The sequence below is a fragment of the Dasypus novemcinctus genome, chromosome 17 (genome assembly GCF_030445035.2).
Source record: "Dasypus novemcinctus isolate mDasNov1 chromosome 17, mDasNov1.1.hap2, whole genome shotgun sequence".
Lineage (NCBI taxonomy): Eukaryota > Metazoa > Chordata > Mammalia > Cingulata > Dasypodidae > Dasypus > Dasypus novemcinctus.
This window is the reverse complement of record NC_080689.1, coordinates 20580691-20594992: the sequence shown is the minus strand read 5'-3', so window position 1 is coordinate 20594992 and position 14302 is coordinate 20580691. Positions and strand designations below refer to the sequence as shown.

The window sequence follows — 14302 nt, the reverse complement described above, 5'->3', positions numbered from 1 at the left end:
AAGTAATTATCTGTAACAGCTGTAATTCACTGAGCTCTTACCCAGAGGCCTTGTTCCTTTGATGGTAATGCTGTATTTTGTAAATGGTGTAATCTTGACTTTGTAACTGAACAGTAAGGAAACCACTCCTAACTGACCCCACTTACCTTGTTTTGCAACCCTGAAGTCTGATAACTCCTGTTCATAGCTCTCAACGTTTAATAATGAAATAACATGAATCACCCCAGAACTAACCAAGCCAGTTACAAAGTAGCCCACCTGACATACACAATAAGGCTAAACTTTAAACTTCAAGTGAATTAAGCATGTAATCAATCTGTGCATACTCAGAGATTAAACTCTCTCTAACCCTGTCATCTCAAAAGGTCCCTTTCTCATCATGCAGTATATGAGTTAGCCTGGTGCCCATCTCCCACGTTCCCCGCATCTGCACTGGTATCTTCCTTCCCCTCAGCTCTCACAACCCCACCTCCCCTTTTAGTTCAATTTCATAAAAACCGTAAGAACTGCCAACTCAGGGAAACAGATTTGAGGGCTGCCCTCCTGTCTTCCAAGGCTAGCCTTTGTTGAATAAACTACTTCTCTTCTCCAAACCCTGATGGCATTTAATTGACTCTCTGAAGCACATCAGGCAAGGGCTCACTTTTGAGCTATACCACCATCTCTCTGCTTAGATCAAACTTAAGAACAAAGCAACTGATTTCTACCATTGTCTCTCTGACTTGTTCAATGTGCTCCAAAATTGAGTGGTTTTGATTTATACAGGCTCCCAAAGTGAAGTTTAATGCATCATGGCTTTGCACACATTTGACACTTTTCATACAAAGGTGTTGGAGGAAAGAATTCCATCTCCCAGTACCTAACAGATTGCTGTGCCCTAATAGGTGCTTAATAAAAAATCCTGGGCTGATGGGGTCTTGGGGGAGCTAAGAACTCAACTCTGGGAACTTATACATCAGGAAGAATGCTGCCATACCTATGCAGCTGGTACCCTCCTCGTTGGCCATAAATCCTGCTGGACAAATGCACAGGAAACTGCCCTCAGTGTTTTCACAGCGTCCCTGGGAGCAGAGGTTTTGAACCTGAGCACATTCATTGATATCTGTGAATAAAGGTTAAGTATAAAAGGATTACTGTATTGTATTGTAGTGTAGTGTATTGTAGAAATTCTCAATCTCCCTGCTCTGTAATATACCATCCTACTATTATTCCCTTGTACCAAAAACCTTTTTAATTGAGAAAAAATAACAACAGACATGACTGCTCTCCTCTAGGACTCAAAGGAGTATTTGGGGGAAGAAGAAATAAAGTTATCATATATTCCTCCAAAAGCTGAAACTATGGCATTGCCTTTCAAAGGCAGATTTCAGGTCAACACAGCAGAACCTGCCCTATACCTGGGATCATCTAAACAGGACTTGCTATCCAAATCCCAAGCCCCGGCAGGTCCAGGCAGGGAGGCTCAGGAAGGTCTCCAAATTCCTTCATTGTGCACTTGAGAAGCGAGACCAGACCATCTCTACTGTTGTTTTCAATTTTACATTTTCAGGTTTTAAATGTGAATACAATGTGATATATGCAAATAAAGCAGAGACAGCCACCTTACAGAGAGGGTAGGGGCCTCCACCTCCAACATCCCCAAACACAATCAGATAGCAAAAGTCACGCATCTTGTGCTGTGGTATTTAGCATTTTAAAGTAGTATAAATTAGATATGGGGCCTTGGTTGATTTATATTCTCCTATAACTCCTACAGATGAATTTTCTTTTTTCTAAAAAAAGAAATTTAGACTTACCTTCAAAATGACATACTTGACAATACTACACATCTGAGACTCAATTTTTTTCAAAGAATAACATGAGATCTCTAAATTCAATAAGAGCTTCGTGCCAGCATACACCAATTTTCAATTTAGAGATTCCTGTTTGAAGTCAGAGTCTATGTACTCAGATGAACATTATACTTGTATTACAACATATAGTAGTATTAATTTGTTTTTGCAAAATACATGTTTGTAGGTAATTATTCCTAGAACTCTTAATTATTCTATTGGCTTTACCTGAAAAACTTCTGCAAATTATTTTACCTTTATGTAATTGTATTACACTCAGTAAGGAAGGTAGCAACGAAGCAAGACATAAGAGCATCCTAGAGTTTAGCAAACTTTTTGAGCTCCCTTAGCTCAGGGATAAACATTTAAAAAATTTAAATACAGTCACGTTTTCCCAAGATAGTTAAATTGGTTTGTATAATGAAAAATGCTCTAAATGCGCAAATGTCTGCTATTTAATAATTTTGTCTGCTTATGAAAAGAGTCTCTTACCAACACATTTCCTCTGTTGCTCACTGAACTTGTAACCCTCGTAGCATATGCAGGTATACCCCACCGGCAGGTTAATGCAATGTCCCGCTCCACAGATATTAGGGTTCACAGTACATTCATTGATTTCTTTAAAAATAATGTAAAAAAACAAATAAACAAACAGATATTTTATTGCTGCTTGCAAACCATTATCTTGTGTTCCCTGACTAGCTAGCAAATTATTGCCAGGTACACAGAAGACAAAGGTGACCTCTGAAATCAGGTATAAATTCGACTGATCACTTTGTCAGCTATAATCTGCCAGTCCCACCCAAGGTCGTCAATACTTCCTAATGAAACAATTTCTAAGAAGCACTTAAGTGAATAGAAACTCAGAAGGATGCCACATGGGAAGTTTTAAGATCATCAATTCTCCTTGACCCTTAGGTAAGATCTCTTCTTTAAGAAGCATGCTTCTAACCATCTATTCTATGTTAAAGATAGAGCCTCCTTTGAAAATTGAGTACTTAGTTTTCTTGGTTTTCTTTGTAATTATTTTGTCTTTATGCTCTTTGACTACTTCTTAAAAGAGAATAGACATGCTCGTCATATTTGCAAAAAGACAACATAGAAGATGAATTAATATGCCAGATATAGGGACTTAGAAAAAATTTGGAGGGGAGGGAAAGGGAAGAATAGGTGTAATATGGGGGTATTTTGCAGATATCTGAATTGAATTGTTCTGCATGGCATTGCAATGACAGATACAGGCTATTATATACTTTGTCATAACCTACAAAATTGTGCGGGATGGGGTATAAACTATAATGTCAATTATAGTTCACCATTGGTAGCAATGTTTCAGTATGAGTTCATCAATAGTGGCAAGTGTACCACACTAAAGAGGGATGTTATTGGTGTGGGAGGGGTGTGGGGGGAGGGGTGGGTATATGGCAATCCCCCATATTTTCATGTAACATTTATATAAGCTAAAACTTCTTTAAAAAGAAAAGAAAAAAAAATTTAAAGGCTACATATATATGGGGTTTGCATGGAAAGCTCAATCAAGTAATTATTGCTTTCTCCCTCTGTTTACATACACATACCAACTTGCTGATTACCAAATCTTTGTCATTTTGAAGGTACACCTTTAGAATGGGATGTTCACATGTGTGAGGGAAAGTTCAAAAATATGTGATGCTTATTTCAAATGGGATATATTCGTATGCCACAGTTTGCTAACATATACACATCATTTCTTCGCAAGTCAACTCTAAGATAGGTGAAATAGTTAAGAACTATAATTCTCTCACTCTTAGGAAATGAAATGAATAATAATGGCTTTTTCTTCTATCAGATTGAAATTATATTTATGAAGAATATTTGATGAGCGTAAGTTGATTACCTCATAGGTTAGGTATATAGAGATGGAGCTTGAAAATACTGACATGTAAGAAAATGTTACCCTAGTACCACTAGAGGGTACTAATAGATACATCAAAGAAGGGAAGAGACATTTTCTAAAATACACTTGATCTCGACATCATTTGTCCCATTTTGACACAAGTGATTAATTAATGTAAGTTTCATAACGTGTGATATCAGAGGTCCCTTTCATTCACTTGCCCAGACAAGATTCCACCCTCCTATAGAGGACAGAAAAGAACCATGATGTCTTTACAACCTCTGGTTCTTCTATGCACTAGTTATCAAAAAGTTAATCAACAGCAAGTTTCTTTTTTTTTTTTTACAGGTAAGATATAAATTACTGGTACTCATATTTTAAAGCATTTGAACCGTAACTCTCACCATCTCTGTGCTTTTTCCCCTTTTCTATAGAATTTTCATTCTCAAGCACCTATATGTTATACAGAAAGGTGAGTGAGAGTATTGCCTTGAAGGGAAAAAGAAGACCTTTCTAACTTTTCTGTATATTTAGGGCAAAAAAAAAAAAAAATGATGCCTCATATTTTTCTAAGAGATCACCCACACACTGGCATGTGAACATATTCCCATAGACTGATCAGATCACATAGAAACAAATTTCTTTGAGCAGATGGATTAAGTACAGCTCTGGAAATATTGCTCTGATACCATGAAACACCACATCAAGACAAAGTCTCATGGGAAAGGCCCTCATTAGCGTCTCAATGGAGATGTCTTGATCTTCAGACATTGGCTTCCCAGAGAGACCACCGAGCAAGCACCCCACACTGGACTTGCTCAGGTTTCCCTCCTTAGACTGCCAGTCTGTGTGCCCCCAGCTTTACAGAACTGTCCTGCCCTTTCTACCATGTCTATTTCTGAAACAACATTCACTTTCACGGGGTCAAGGTCCTTCTTTTATTTCTTTCACTGGAATGTGTATAGAATTGGGGAAAAGAGTCACAACCAAGAGCCAGTGGAAAAGCAAATGCTCCATTTAATGGTGGATTTAAGAGTTTGGTATCTTTATTTTCTAAAATTAAATGAAAAAAGAAATGGCAAAATGTGGAAATACGTAAGCTAACCTTTAGCTTTTCCCCTCATCATGTGATTTACTCAGAAAAATAATGAGACTGGAAATTTAAAGCATGATGCTTTTACTTTGAAAAACAAAAAAAAAGTTCATTTTTCCATCATAGATTATTAAGGCTGTGATGACACTGGTAATATATTTCAGGGACACATGTTTTTAAAAGGGTCAATTCTGAGTTCTGGAAAGATCTGACGAGCAAATAGTTTTTAAAATGCTTGGGCCATCATAATTACAAAGTTTTCTGCAAGGAGGTCATGGAAGTCAAATAATTTCTGGCTAGCCTGCAAGAGCCACGGAGAAAGTTTGGGAAGAACCAGAGGAAGGCATCAAATGCTAACTCATGGAAAGCTTTACAGAAATGCCCTGGTTTCCTAACTGCCCTGCAATTAGTATAAACTGTCCCACAACAATTGAAACAGATGTTTCAACTTTGTAAATATTTGCCAGAGAAATAAAGGTTTGATTTTCCAACCTATCCTTGAGTTATTAAGACACTATGCTAAATCAAGAATTTATATGCTAAAATGCATAATTTATTTGGAAGTAGTACGCCAATGATGTTGCAAGCCACCAAGTCACTGTTAAAGAGTGGAAAATATCACACTTATTTTCTGCAAATATGTAGCTCATTTTATAATTATTACATGTAAAAGTGTGTTTGGTTAAATCTGAAAGGGCCACTTCCAATCTCATCATAAAGATATCATCACGGAGCATGTGGAGTTGATTGTATTTATTTTAGACTCATATTATTCTATGCTTCTCTTCAACCTATGGGAGAAACAAATAACATTTATCTCCTCTGTGTTTTAGAAAAACTCTTTTGCATCATGTTCCTGAAAGAACTGATAAGACTGCTCCTTAAACCTACCTACTCGGCACTCATATCAAATTAATGGGAACATCTACATTTTGATTTAAATTAAATTTGATATAAAACAGTCCTCTTGTTCTAATTAGAACAAGAATGTATGCTATACGCAGCAATCTAATATTAAAATGGGTAAACCATTTTAATCCAAAGATTCTGCATTTAGGATGCTTTCTCCATGAATTATTTCAGAAAGATTCTTTTACTGTATGAAGAGAGAACATGTACAAATGTTGCATTAAAAAAAAAAAAATCAGTGTCGCTTACAATTCCTGGAAGGAAATATTTGAGCTTCAAACATGTGATAGCAGATGTTAGCCCTGTATTCCTGCCAAATTCAAATTAAGCTGTCTTCTAACCACTTCATATAGCAAGGCTACTTTAATTTTTTTTTTCCATCTGCTCCACAATTCAGTTGAAGCTAACTTCACCATTATTCCTCAGACAGCTGTATTTAAATGACAAAATTGCATTTATCTAGCCAAGCTTAAACTCATCAAACTCAAAAGAGCTTTGTCCATTGAAGTCAGTCATGCCCATGGTTAAAAACGTATAGCTAAAGTTTACCTTAATATTGGAAAATTAAAATAAAGTATTTAGAAAAACTAGTGAATGGTATTGATTTTACTCTGCCAAACTGCAATTTTTCTTTTTAACATCCTAGTATTCAAAGCAAACATCACTGGTGACTGAGATAGAACACTACACATTTGTATGGTACACAGATAAGGTCAATTAAATGGTAGACATGGACATGGCTGCAGAATACAGAACAACTTTAGCCATGGACATCTTAAATAAGCATTGTTATTTCATTGTATCACTCTAGAAAAGTATAGCTAACATTTCTAAATCACATTACTTGGTATTCACAGTAAAATCAATGAATAGGTGCCATGCAATAACTGGGGCAGGTGTGGCTCCCGGTGCAGAAGTACTGAGACTGTGTCGCTGATGGGCTGGAACTGCACTGAGTCCATGGAGTACCTGCTGCCCTCTCCTTAGTCACGTGGCCTTTTACCTTGGGACAGAGGTGCTTTCTAAACCCATGCCAGTCTCCTGAACAACCATTTGCCTTCTATTAAGAACAAGCCCCCAAATACACAAGAGATTATGCCTTTCATGTCTCAAATCAAATACCAAAAAGAACTTACAACCACTTTTTTGGAAAAGCGGCTAAAACTTTGACAAGCACATTTCTACTGAACATGATACATATCTTGTTTCTGAGCCAGGGAGGCTCAGGCTCCTCTATTATTAGTTTCTTCTACTACAGATTGAAAAGTTTATCCTCTTATAGTATCATGAATTTAGCTAAATTAAATTGACAGCTGCCTTGTAGTAACATTTTTTTTACTCTAAAACTGTGTCCATTTAAAAATATGTGGAAAATAGAAAAATTTCTAAAACCAAAGGATAAATTTATTTTTAAAGTATTAAAAAACAACAACAACATATGAAACAAAACAGAACCCAAACCTCTTTAGTTTCATTACAAGAAATAATTACTGCTAATATCTGGTGTATTTTTCTGTCTTTTCTCTCTACATATGTGTATTTATAATGTATATATAAAAAATTTATGCAATACTCTATGTTGTTAATTTTTTCTATTCTTCATTTTCTATTTAGCAATCTCTTATGACCATTTCCTGCTTGACTGTAATAAAAATTCTTCAAAAAGCTTATATTTGATGGCAGCATAATATTCCAATATAAAGATGTAACAATCATCTAGTTCCCTATACCTGAACACTGAGGCTATTTCCATTTTTTCTCTGCCATAAATAGTGGTATGCTAAGTATTCACTTACATAAAACATTCTCATCACCATCTTTGGGGACAATATTTCCTTAGACCAGAGATCTTAAATAGGATGACTGGGTCAAAAGTTCTGAACATGTTTAAGGTTCTTGATACATATTACCAGATTTTGCTTTCCAGAAAAGCTAAACCAGTTTATACTCCCATCAACAATATATGAAAGTCTCAGTTTCACCACAACAAAAATAGTTTTATTGCATTTTGAAGCCAATTTGATAAGGATAAATTTCTTCTCTTAATGGTCATTTCTTTGACTACTAGGAAAGTTGAAATTATCTATTTTATGTTTCTTGGTATTTTTTTCAGTGAATTATCTGTTTCTATTTTTTTTCCATTTTTCCAGTTGATTTATAAGAGCTCATTACACATTAAGGATATTAACATTAGGCTGTTGTAGTTGCTTCAGAATCTGGCATACTTTAGTAATTTTTCTGTAATGATTAAAATAAAAAAGAAATTTGGAAATACATAAAAATATATTGAAAAACATATTGATTATCCATGATTCTATTTACTAATGACAGCTGAACATTTTGATGAATTTTCTTCTGGTTTCCTTTCTGTGTTTATAAACATTTAAAAAACAAAATTGGAATTCCTATACTATTCTATCTTTTTAACAAATATGCCATAATTATTTCCTCATGACATTAAATATTCTTTTAAAACATTTTAAGAGCTACATGATATCCTATTGCATAACTGCACCACAATTTATTTAAACCTATTTAGCCATATTTAGGTTATTTCCAAATTGTTGCTATTAACTAACTTTGCCATGTGCAATTTTATACATTTGGTATCACTTTGATGCTATATTTAAAATGAGAGTCATACCCATGTCTCCTCCACAGGATGTGTAACGTAACAAATACTGGACCTACCAGTTACTTGAGTAGGCGCAATCACTTGGCTGGCACTTGATGTAGACGCTTCAGGAGCTACTTCTACAGGCATAGGAGGTGATGTTTTTTCAACCACTACTATATTAGAAAGTAGGGGATAACAGAAAAATAAAACCTGTTATGTGCATTGAAGTCCCATTTCAAAAGGCAAGTATAATTTAGTCCAATAATATACCCATAGTAGTTCTTGGATATAACGAACTATGACAGGTCTCTAAAGCCCATGCAATTAGTTAATAACCCTGATTTTAACAAGTAGCAAGACTATCTAAGAGCAAGTCAAAAGTCAAGGATAATGACTGTCCATCAAATGATGAACCTCAGTAGTGTTATATAACTTTATTTCAAATTGAAAAAAATAAATAACAGAAGGCAGCTCAATAAGTTATGATGCAGGTGTTTTAATAATGTATATTGTTCCTGACTACAGAAAAAAGTAAAAAACTTCCTTTTGTTTCTACTATTCTAACACCATACTTACAGTATCACACTTACACTAACATTTTGCATATCAATATACTTTACCGGATTTTTCAAAATTAACTACAATTATGAATTAAAATTTATTCTAATGATTTTTAAATTTTAAAATCAAAGACACAAAAAAATGCTTATGCTGCTCGTTTATTCATAATACTCTTATATGGGCTACCTGGAAACTGTGGATGCAGGTGAATAGTTGAAACACCTGGAGAGAGATGGGGTTGACCAGGTTCAAGTTTGGTTTTCTCTTGATCCAATGAAGTTATTTCCTGGATGGTTGTATGAAAATAGAAGAAATGAAAATGAATTGTTTTCAGTTTTCTACATACTACTATTTCTTATTTAATTAATTATACTCTTAGAAAGGTTAATAAACATATGCCAGCAGACAAAATCCTGGGTCATATTTAAAAGAAATGAATGACTTATTGGTGCACCACCAGTGTAGCAAGCCCTTGAGTTTGTCCATTGGTGCGGACCCAGGCACATGCCCTCACTTAGTTCCCAAAGGGCTCCAAAGCAGACCTTCAAAGCAACTGCCCTGGCTCAGGGGCCCATTTTGTCTGGAAAAGGGCAAAACTGACTCCAAAGGGGAATTAAACCCTTACCCCATTAACACGCGACTCTGCCCTACTAAGATGACCCGCCACCCTGTGCAGATTAAATAAAGGATATAACAGATGTGTCGCACTAGTTAAAATATTTTAAGCCAGTCATACATTATGGCCTCCTTTAACATCAAATCTAATATTTTACAACTTTAGCTTATAGAACAGTGGTTGAAAAAGAACTGTGATGTTGGAGGAGGATTTGGGGCTTCCTCATACCTCCTGCTGCCTATTCTTGTCCCCTGGATCTCAAGCAAAGAGGCAGACCATCACCCACGGCTCAGCTTTCACTTACAGCTCCTGAGGGCTTGTGCAGACTGAACAAATAGTCTAGTAAAGAATCTGCACCCTCACCAACCCCATCGTCAGGCTGGAGAGCCCATATGATCACGTCACTAAAAGTAATCACTGGGTTACTTGCTTGGTGGTCTTTAACACTGCATTTTCTTTCTCTTGCCTTAACTACAGCACCTTGCAAAAAATCCACTCCTCTGGCCTCTTATCCTCCTGGTTACAGTTATTACCTTTAGTCTGCTTTTTCCAAAATACATACTCTGTCTGAATATCTCATCAAAGATCTAATTTTGTAAGTATGAATGCCTACAAGGTACCCTATTTCGATATTCTACAAATACTTCAAATCCACCCCCTCCAAAACCATTCATGTTCTCATTCCAATTCCGCATTTCTGTCAATGCACAGTCTTTTTCCACCCCTTCCAGGTTTAAGGTCACTTTTGAGTTCTCCCTTTTTCACTCCTTAATTCTAGCCCTGCCCAGCTGCACTATTCCTTCTATCAGTTTACCCTTTTCCATAACCACAGCCCCCACCATCCCAGTCTGGATGTCCCCTCCATGCTCAGTTTATTGTAATAATCTAATTGGTCTCTCTGGCTTTCTTCTTTCCCCTACCTCAGTTAATCCTGCACACAACTCATGTCCCAGAAATACTGAGCACTTACGACTTCCCTCCACATTTTCCAGCTTATTAAGTACTTAGTCTGGCTTTCTGTTACCTAGTAGAGACACTCACACTCAGTCTCAACTGCATCTGCATTCCCTGCAGTCTATGGTCAATGACAGCAAGAAGCAGACCATAATCTAATGATAATCCACTCCTACAGCTTTCAAACAGAATTTTCCCCCTTAGAACAAGGTGGCAGAAGAATTCCCAGTCAATAATCAATGCCACTTCTCTACTTGACAGGTAGGGTTCAGTTGAGGAGCACAGTATTTCCCCACCTATGACAACTGCACTTTGGTATTTCAAGCTTTCCAAATCTGTCCCGGGTTCTCTTTCTAACCAAATTTTGTGTGGCTCCCCCAACTTTCCCCTCTTGCCTACTCCACCACACCTTTACACAAATACTTTCCTACTTTTGGACCATTCCTCCTTCTCTTCATCTACCTTTAACATCATGAGTCCCTTGCCAAGTGCCTATATCATGAAGAATACAATTGCTTTTTTTAAACCACTAATCCCAGTAAAATGTAGTAAACATATAAAAGAAAGTTTTAGGGAACTCTTTCAGATTCTTAATGACAGTTTCCATAAATACAATCATAAATAGGGAAGAGCAAGCTAAATGATTCCTCCCATATATCAACCAGAACACTATTAAAACAAAAAAAAATTTAATCTATGTCACAAATCCTTAGAGATGCTATCCAAGAGCTGCAAATGTACATGTAAAATCTGCATCTCTGTTGTACTTCTTTAGGGGCCAATATAAAACAACTCTGATGAATACCATCATTCCAAAATCACACCTCCTTTTGGATTCTTTCAGCACTTATGGCATATGTTACTGTAGCCCATATTTATAAGCTAAAGATTTTAAAACTATTTATAAAAATATATGTAGCCCCCACCTACATTCTAGTCCCTAATGCTTTGTCAAATGAATGAATGCTAAAGTGTATAAACATTTAATAAAGTTAACTACCTAATTTTCATGTTATCATTAGATAAAGAATCAAAAGAAGATAGCTTGAACTAATTACCAAATGTAATCAGCTAAGGAACAAAACTACATAAATAGTACTCACAGTCAGTAAATATCTATATTTCCTACTAATGAATCTCACAAATCACAGTCCCATTTTATGCCAAAAAAGCAAGATGTTGATAAATACTTCTCTAAAATTTTCTAAGATGCACCATTCTAGTATTTGATTGTAACTTTAAAGATTAAGTTCTGTTCTTACTCTAATTCAAATATGCATGTTAAATTTTAATTGAATTAAAAAGTACCTTATTCATATATGCACTCAAAGAATACACAATTACATGACCAGATCAGAACCTTTCTATAGATGGCCCAGGTAATCAATTGACTCTGAATCCTGTTTAGGCCCCTGATTCCCAGGTGATCCAAACCACAGTCTTCTCATTAGAACTTATGCTCCACGAAATTAGGGATTTTGACTGATTTATTCTCTATTTTCCAACCACCAGTCATGTAGTAGGTACTGGATCTTTTTTCAATGAATGCTATATTTCCTTAAACCAAATGATGCATAAGAGACATGTCATTGTATGTTTATCTAGAAAAATCTACACATATTCTAATATAAACCCATTTGGAAGTTAGGAAAAAAACTAGTTTTGCAAACAATGAATAAATTACCTTCTCAGAGGGTGCAGTTGCCACTGAAACCAGAACATAAAGAAGGGCATTAGTAAAATTTAAGACAATTCTTTTCATCATATTTCAATTATGAAAAAACAAAAAACAAAAAACAAAGTCTAGTATCTCTCCAAAAGGATTAAGAATAAAACTAAACCAAATGCAGAATTAAGGTCAACTAGCATTTTAGGAGGACTTTACAAATGAATGGTGGGGTAAAACATTCCGTGACATGTCATTCCTCTACACCTGAAGCTCAAGTAGCAGAGATGATGATAAAGTTCTTTCAAACTTTCACATTAAAAAATTAAGATACACTGTCAAAAAGTCAAAGAAGTTAACACTTTCTGGTACATTTTTTTATTCCTAATTCCGATTTTGTAGAACTCTCCAAATCTTCGGAAAACAAACATTTTAATTAATGGGCCAAATACTTATCCTTAACAAAGCATATAATGTTAAAGTGTTTTCTGGCATCAACATTAAAAAAAGACTAACACTTGTTTCAGCAAGAGACATGAGAATGAGCGCTGTATGCATGATGTATTCTAATTTGTAACAAAGCTCTGTAAGCATTTTCAGAAAGACTAACAGACTTATGAAAAAAAAAACTCACAAGGCAATCAAGACTAATGGGAGATTAGCATCCATATGTTGAACCAACTCCACATTACACCATCACCCTTTTCCCCGTGCCTGGTCAGAAGACAAGCAATCGCAAACATGCCTGTGTTGACCTAAGCTAAGAAGTGGACAGATGAGTGCTGTCAATGTCAGATGAAGTCCTGTCTGCACTGCCTAACCAGGGAAGAAGTGTGCCCTGTCCAAGAGTGGAGTGAAAATATCCTAGAATACACAGATGGTCAGACACCAGAAAAAAAGGTTTGCCAAGAAGGCGGCCACACCAAGCTCCCAACTCTTCCCTAACCTGTGCACCCTCTTTCTCCTCACAAGACCCAGAGATGGGCACCTGAATTCTGACCTAAGAATCAACTGTGATAAGCCAAATGGAGCTTTATTAAAAACATATTCTGTACAAGTGTAGATTTTAGTTCCTTCTAACTGGTTGAGAACGTTTGTGGTAAGAAAGTTATTTCAATTGTTGGATTTACATCAGGAGATAGAGGAAGACAAAAACCCCCTCTCTGAATGCCAGAGAGATAGCACCAAAGTCAATTGTCTCTAATTTTTCTTTAGAAAAAAGTGCTCTCTGGTCACATCAGTTACATCACGCCCCCTCCTCAGGTGTCAGATTTCTCAGAAGGTAAATGAAGGGACCACACAAGGTCATCACCCAAGATCCACTGGATGGACTCTCTCCTACCTCCCTTCATTCCCCTTCCCATCTGCCTTCCTAGATCACGGAAGCACAGTTGATGCTTACACTTTTTTAAGCCCATGAGTTCCACTTTGTAAAGTAATATTTATTAAACGGTCCCCTACACATAGTTATGATTTAGGGCTAATCCCTGAGGATTTCGATCACTCTCCAGGAATAAACATCTCAATGTCCTAAGATTCCAATGGAATCTGGTTACCTGCTAGGTACATAATGTTCTAAAGCAGTAGTTCTCAACGTGGGCAACTGTGCTCCCCAAGGGGTACTGGACAGTATTTGGAGACATTTGGAGGGGAGAGTCTGCTACTGGCATCTAGAGGTTAGAGGCCAGGGATGCTGCTAAACATCCTACAATGCACAGGACAGACCTCACAACAAACAATTATCTGGCCCACAAGGTCCACACCATCGAGGTTGAGAAGCCCTGCTCTAGAGGCTCATAGACAAGCAATCCAAGCACAGACACAAAGACAGAAGTTAGTGTCGAGGATCCATTTCTGTTCTTACCTTCTGGCTCCGCCACTCCCATCCCATGCTCCCGGGAGAAGGTCAGGGCCTCCACTGGCTCTTCCTTGGCTGGGAGAGGTGGAGGATGAGTACTTTTAGCAACAGGTTGAGTGTTCTTTGGCTTGACAAATACAGGTCCTTTACCTACATGGTGATGGATTGGCCTGCGTCTATGAACGCCAGAAACTGTATAACCCATTCCACCAGGACAGATTTCCTTAAAAGCAGCTAGATTTGGGATGGGAAAATATTCCTTTTAAAAATCTAAAAGTGCAACAGCTTATACAGAGGAAAATATCATGATGAATATCTCT

General features: G+C 36.6%; 1 protein-coding gene across 8 annotated transcripts in view; it reads right to left on the bottom strand.

The window, feature by feature from the left end:
• Positions 1 to 14302, bottom strand: part of LTBP1 (latent transforming growth factor beta binding protein 1) — a 410312-nt gene that overhangs the window by 114726 nt on the left and 281284 nt on the right. For 4 of the 8 annotated variants that reach the window (XM_058278383.2, XM_058278384.2, XM_058278381.2 and 1 more), the window contains 6 exons: positions 13989 to 14057; positions 12143 to 12165; positions 9075 to 9174; positions 8402 to 8500; positions 2325 to 2450; positions 977 to 1102 (listed from right to left, as the gene is read on the bottom strand). In XM_058278383.2, the coding sequence (XP_058134366.1) occupies positions 977 to 1102; positions 2325 to 2450; positions 8402 to 8500; positions 9075 to 9174; positions 12143 to 12165; positions 13989 to 14057 (543 nt within the window). Of the gene's footprint in view, positions 1 to 976; positions 1103 to 2324; positions 2451 to 8401; positions 8501 to 9074; positions 9175 to 12142; positions 12166 to 13988; positions 14217 to 14302 lie in introns of all 8 variants that reach the window. The other 4 variants (XM_058278378.2, XM_058278382.2, XM_058278380.2 and 1 more) reach the window with 2 other exon arrangements.